Source organism: Echiichthys vipera (assembly GCF_963691815.1).
Source record: "Echiichthys vipera genome assembly, chromosome: 10".
NCBI classification, from domain to species: domain Eukaryota; kingdom Metazoa; phylum Chordata; class Actinopteri; order Perciformes; family Trachinidae; genus Echiichthys; species Echiichthys vipera.
The window spans coordinates 1007938-1015200 of NC_139835.1; the positions used below are offsets into that span (position 1 = coordinate 1007938).

Here is a 7263-nt window from a genome sequence, read left to right on the forward strand (position 1 = left end):
TGAATTACAACTGCGCCACAACCTAAAATTGACAACGCAAATTGTCCCAGCTTTTTTTGAACATGTTACAGGAATCAAATTAAAAATTAGTGAATATTTGCAAAAAAAACAATACATCCGTATTAGTACGGAGTTAAGAGGGATTAACAGGCCGGACAGGATTTTATAATTAAAATCATCTTTTTATTTTTTTTGTAGGAAAGAACAAAGGTCACTAAAAATCTGTACAATCTGTAAAAAAACAACACATTTCAAATAAAAAACAATGCAGATATGTATCTTAATATTGTTCACTGAAGTAGCCTGGGCTGTACAAATGTCAACATTTCCTGAAAAAGGCTTTGGACGGTCCGTCTGCTCCTTGAGTCTGTCAGCAGATTGTAACATTGGCTCAGATCCATGCTTTCACACTTGTGTGGCACACTGGAGATCGGCTGATCTGCTGTTGCTCCACTCTTTAACAAGAACAAGTGAGGAGCTTTTCAGCTCATCCCAGACCAATGTGTCAGACAACTCCAGTTCACTCTCCGTCACACTGCTTCACTAGTGCTGGAGCACACAGAAAATCCATGTTAGAAACCCTGCTGTACACTTGGAGCCAACACTTATTTGTGTTTGCCAGTTGTGTTCAGTCCTACCTTTCCACAACTTCTTACTTCTTCTTCCCTCCCATGGTTAAGTTCTCACTTTTCTTTTTCTGCACCTGGAGGGAACATTACTCAGTCACATTCTTCACCAGGGACAAGGTAAATGCATCACACACTTAGAGAAGTCCTCCAACCTCATTCATGGCGTCATCAATCTGTTTGAGTTCTTCGTATCGGTCTCTTGACTCCCTGAGTGGCTGCACCATCGCCTCCTCAATCTGTGGGAACAGCTGACACACACACACACACACACACACACACACACACACACACACACACACACACACACACACACACACACACACACACACACACACACACACACACACACACACACACACACACACACACACACACACACACACACACACACACACACACACACACACACAAACACACACACACACACACACACACACACACACACACACACACACACACACACACACATACACACACACACACACACACACACACACACACACACACACACGCACGCGCACACGCACACGCACACACACACACACACGCTGTAATGGCCAGTATCATCACTGCAATCGGCTCATTCCTTTGTGTTATATAAGTGTAACTGTCACTGTCACTGTTTCTTTAAGGTAAAAAAGCAAAGTTGTTTTTGTCTTCCATGTCTGAAGTAGCTCCCGTGTTCACGCTATAACAAAACACTCAGTGGTTTACATGTTTTGTTCCATTGTAGGAATGTTATAGGGCAGCTCAGATTTTACACTCAGAATTCACAGACTCCAAAAAAATGTGTGAGTGCTACATAGTGAACAGGGAGTAGGCATGGGCCAAAATAATTAAGATTCACTATGTTATCCCGATAATCATCAAAATACTCTTTAAACTCTTATTAACAAATATTTCCATTGCATCACAGATGTTAGCCATGTTTATTGTACATGCAATGAACACTTTCACTTTCACCACTTGATCTGAACTGTTCCTTCGTGGCTGTGGTCAAATGAATGTTACGCTCAGATCTGTAGTAAACTGCAGGTGAAGATGGTCACCATTATCCTGATAATGGAAACTCAAAACTTATTGTTTTTTTTTCACCATGTGCCATTGTCCCATCCCTAATAGGGAGTGATTTGTGACACTATTCACATGCTTTAGTTGAGGAAAGTACCACTACATTTTTGCCATAATACTCCATTACAAGTAAAAGTCCTGCCTTCAAAATCCCACTTCAGTAAAAGTATAGAAGTGTTGGCCAAAGTTACTTAAAGTATTGAAAGTAAATAAAAGAATCCCCAATATGACTGATGCATCATGTCATTATACACAATCTTATTAGTCTGTTAACACTGAAGCATCAGTGAGCAGCTACTTTACATCCAGGCAGCTAGTTTGGTCAGTAGCAAAGTGAAGTGACTGGCAGGTGTGGTATTTCCAAGGTGGCCAAGTCCTCATCTACTTATTCATCACTGTGGAAAAGGAGCATTGTTGGTTCACATTATATTCATTTAGTGTAGCTACAGGCAGTTAGCCCTACTTAACATCAAATCTGTCATCTGCTTCCATGGCCAAGATCTTTGGGCATACATACATATTGTTGTTGTCCCACACCTGTCAAGGCAAACACCATCCAACACCATTTTAAAGTTGAACTTAACTGATAATAATGATAAATGACAGCAGCAGCCGGGGATGTTTTAGGTTATTAAAGTTGTACTGCATAAGAATTGAGATATCTTGTTTCTAGCGGCCTCTTTGGCAGTAAGATGTAACTGCAGTGGAGCCTGTTCTTTCAGAGCCTCCATCTTGTCACGTTCACGGTCACTATGTGTGTTGACAATTTTTAAAATGTTGAATTCTTCGCTCTTTTGTAAACTTTATTGCAACACATTCACCTTCCTACCTCCAGTCCGTCCCCTATGCTGTATGTTCCCTTCTTAAATCCACACACACACACACACGCATGTTCCTATTACACTTCTGCTCTTACTTAAAGCCTGACTCAAGTTGGAAGTTCCCGATTACAAGTGAACGCAGCATAACCCTTGGTGATGATCTGGGCCGACAGACCAACCACCACCACATCTAGCCCGTGAATTCCTCCACAGACACAGATATTGGAATACTCAGCAAAAAGGCAACAAGTGCTTTCATTAGTGGGTCATATGATCAATCACCATAAGATTTAAATCTTACGGAGTAAAACTTTAATCCAGAATTATATTAATTTCTACTCTGTGCCACTAAAAGCACACTTGGCGGAATGAGTGGTGAAAGCTGAGGCAGAAACAAAACATTTCTCACACAGTTAAAATAATTGATCACTGATTGCCAAGCCATATCACTAGAGTAGTGTTAAATGATCCTGAAGACTTGCATGCTGGGAGCTAACACTGAAGATATCATTCTACGTGGTCTCATGGGAGGGCGTATAAATAGCACGCCACTTTTCATGACTTGCATGACTTTTCGCGTGCATGTCTACGCATATTAAGCTTTTCGCGTATCATTTAACGCCCGTAGTTCCCCAGGGTTAGGGTTAGGGTCAGGGTTAGGGGTTAGGGGTTAGGGTTAGGGGTTTGGGTTAGGTTAGGGCATTTCACGCCCGTTATTTCAGCCATCCTTCACATGAAATATTGATTTAAAAACAACCCTCTGACAGAAAGCTCCACCACTTCGTATTTCTCCGGGAAGTAGCGGAGAAATACGAACACGTGGGTTTTCCCTCAATGACATTTGTGCGTGAAATGACAACGCCATCTCTGCACTATACAAGTCAATTGAGACTACATGGCGTGAAATGACACGCAAAAAACATGACATGCGTCTTAATTATACGCGAGATGGCTTGAGAGAAATAGCGTGTCATTCACACGCCTTTTGGGGAGACCAGGCTGTATCATTAGAACAAATGCTATACATCAGAAACGAGGGACACTGTAACTTTGATCTTCATCATCACTGTCCTTCATATTCACCTTCATCACAGTCTCAAACATGGGGATGAGGACGAACTTGATGAAGCCAATCTGAGCCGTGGGTTTGGTGACCTTCTCTCTGTCCATGAACGGAGCCACAGGAAGCCCTTCAGTCTTCTCCCTGTCGCTCTGAGCAGCACACAGAAAAATACTATCAACGCGCTTTTCAAGACTCTCTTTGCCTGTTACACAGCTTCATACCTTCAAAAGTCACAAAATGAAATCCTTTTTCTTCTGATGATCCCTTAAAGTTTAATTCCGGTGTAAAATCATCACATGGTCTTTTTTGACACTTGCATACATCAAATAATCCATCGAGACAGTTTTTTTGGTGTATGAACTATTAACGGAGAAATCCGTGAGAGTCTCTAACAGTTGGGCGTGGCTAACACTGATTAGCTCGGGGCAGTACGGTGAAGGCACTAAAACGTCTTTTTTAACCACTAATACTGCTCAAAATAACAGCAAACCTCTGCAGCAGCATGAAAAGAGTCCCTACACATAAAACAAAGCACCAACAACGTAGTTAGTGAACCCAGAGTTTATTAAAGAGTGTTTTAAAGACTTACCTACTGGCCCCTGTACCAGTTCCTCTCTTAGTAAAGTCCATTCAAGTGGATTAAAGTCAATCCAAAAGGAAGGAGCCCATTGGTGCTTTGTTTTCTGAGTTCTCTTCTCATGCTACTGCAGACTGTTATGAAAGACAGAATGCAACGTACACTAATAAGTTCATCTGTGTGGAAGTCTGATTAAGGACGTGCAGTCTTTGGATAGAACTGATCTGTGAAATCATCTCTTTCATGTTTAGAAATGACACATTTCACTTTATTAGTATGGCCGCGTTACAGGCCCCTCAGCTGTCCTCTCTCTCTAAAAAAAAATAAAATAAAGCTAAGTTCAAAGTTAGTTATGTTTCATGCACACCATTCGCTCTAAATTTCCACAGCATAAACATCATATTCCAAATACTCTGTAATCCATAAACTAACATTACCATTTGTACATTAATGTGACCCTGAACATAACTCAGCCCTTTCAGATGGAGCTCTGATAAAAAGTCTAGTAGTTCATTCTAAGCTAAAGGAAAATCAGAGGCTGTTGAAAAGATTTTTCAGGACATTTAACTTTCACATTTTCCATGACTGAAAAGTGGTCAGCAGTTTTCCAGGATGTGAAAGAACCCTGTGATTGTATTATGGCTCACTTTGATAAACCCACCTGCATGAAGTACTCCTCCAGCAGACAGTCGACCCAGGGCTCAGCCACCTCCATGGGCCGCACCTCATTGGAGATGTCGCAGCACTTGATGAGCACCATCTTCAGCTGCACAGAGCACAGGGTCAGAGGGCAGAGGTCACCATGAATACAAGGTTATTAGTGACCAGCCAAAGCACACAGTCGGTGGTCACCCAGTGTGATGAGATGAATGCTTGAGATTAAATGCAATGACTTTGCTGCTACTTTTATCTTGAATAGTCCTTCGAAGAGGCTCATCACAAACTAATGATGGCTATCTTGGACAACACAGTGTAAGTACAGTGTAGTGTACAAATATCCCTTCATTAAGTGCAAGAATATATAGTTTGTAGAAAGAACATTTTCATGATTTCATATTTGAACGGTAGGTTTATCAGAAGACCGGTGGTATCAGAGTTTCTGTTTTGCAGCAGAAGCTTGAGCAGCAGACAAACAGTACAGTACACAGTACAGTACACAGACAGTACAGTACAGTAAAGTAATTTACACAAACAGTACAGTACAGTATAGTACAGTACGGTACAGTACAGTACAGTACGGTACAGTACAGTACAGTACGGTACAGTACAGTAAAGTACAGTACACAAACAGTACAGTACAGTACACAGACAGTACAGTACAGTAAACAGACAGTACAGTACAGTAAAGTACAGCACACAGACAGTACAGTACAGAACAGTACGTTCATTTTAATGAAGCATAAAGGAGCATACAATGGAACCAGTACCTCCAAATTGTACTTGAAATTGAAAAGTGATGAGTCCCTTTAGAATAATCATTCTAAATATTCTCAGATCACCTTCCAGATTACACACCAAGTTAATTGGCATCCACCTGATATCAACTGTGGTGGTTTTGATTACTTCAAAATAAAATCAGCTGTTCCTTTGATTACTTCAGAATAAAATCAGCTGTTCCTTGAGGATTCCACTCCTAGTAGTGCATGGTAACACAAAGAATTCACCATGGTTGGAAAGATGCTTTCAAAAGAGCTCCGGGATAAAGTTGTGGATAGGCACAAGTTAGGAGAAGGATCTAAAAAGATTTCAAAGGCTTTAACTCTCCCTCTGAGTATTGTCCAGAATCGGAGGCATATGGCTCCACCCAGACCTTTCCTAGATCGGGCAGCCCCTCCTAACTGGATGACCGAGCCAGGAAAAGAATGATCAGGGAAGCTACCAAGAGGCCTATGGCGACCTTGAAGGAGTTACAAGTCTAAATGACAGGGTGGTCAATCTGTTCATGTGACAACAATATCACAAGTTCTACTGTATGGCAGGGTGGAGAGAAAGAAGCCTCTTCTGAAAAAATATCACACTGAGTCTTGTTTACAGTATACCAAAAAACTTATTAAAGATTCTGATGCCATGTTGCAAAAGGTTATATGATCAGATGAAATTGAACTTTGTGGGCTGAACTCTAAGCGCTATGTTTGGCAGAAACCAAACACAGCACACCACCCAAAACACACCATCCCTACAGTGAAGCATGGTGGTGGCAGCATTATGTTGTGGGCTTGTTTCTCTTCAGCAGGGACTGGGCAGTTGGTCAGGATTGAAGGGAAAATGGATGCTGTCGAGTCCACTCAACTTCTTGGAGAAAACCTGCAGCCTTCTGTTAGAAACTTGAAAATGGGCAGGTGGTTCACCTTCCAGCATGACAACGACCCAAAACACACCTCCATAAAAACAACACAGTGGCTAAAGGACAGGAAGGTGAATGTTCTAGAGTGGCCGAGTCAGAGCCCTGACTTGAATCCTACAGAACATCTGTGGATGGACTTGAAGAGAGCAGTCCATCATCACAGAATTTGACTGAACTCCAACAGTTCTGCAGGAAGAATGGGGAAATATTCTCCAATCTAGGTGCACAAAGCTGGTAGAGACATATCCAAACAGACTGATGGATATAATTAAAGTAAAAGGAGCCTCCACAAAGGATTATATCTGGGGACTCATCACTTTTAAAACCCTGCTATTCTAGTTTTTGACTTTTTATTATTTTTCAGAAATTTAAAAAAAAAACAATTTCACTTGAATGTTATAAGCAAAGACTGTATAAGAAATGGACAACTTGATCCAATCATATTCGCCTCTGGGAGCTGCCATCTTGTCGTACTCCTCATTTCCTCTTACCAAAAAAGGGCATTGCTGTGACATTGGGGGGAGGGAGATAGAAGAGAGCAACCCTACGTCACGTAAAAGGGTGCGCCCCATTTCCGGTAAAAACAAAGGAGAAGACATCAGTGTTCTGTAGGCGCTAATACAAAAAACAGGAGTGAGTACTTAGTTTATAAAAATAAATGTGATCACATTTGAGGAAATACATTACAGTCTGTGGGTAATACAAGTAATATTTCCACATTTGTTTGATAGAATGATGCCTGAAAGATGACAGAATAA

At 41.3% G+C, this 7263-nt stretch overlaps 1 protein-coding gene across 1 annotated transcript in view; it reads right to left on the minus strand.

The window, feature by feature from the left end:
- Nucleotides 1–412: 412 nt before the first annotated feature.
- Nucleotides 413–7263, minus strand: part of pde9aa (phosphodiesterase 9aa) — a gene marked incomplete at its 5' end in the record, with an annotated part of 78828 nt that continues 71977 nt past the window's right edge. The window contains 5 exons of the mRNA XM_083921497.1: nucleotides 413–549; nucleotides 639–703; nucleotides 782–877; nucleotides 3605–3733; nucleotides 4823–4927. Coding sequence (XP_083777623.1) covers nucleotides 653–703; nucleotides 782–877; nucleotides 3605–3733; nucleotides 4823–4927 — 381 coding nt within the window. The 3' untranslated portion in view covers nucleotides 413–549; nucleotides 639–652. The remainder of the gene's footprint in view (nucleotides 550–638; nucleotides 704–781; nucleotides 878–3604; nucleotides 3734–4822; nucleotides 4928–7263) is intronic.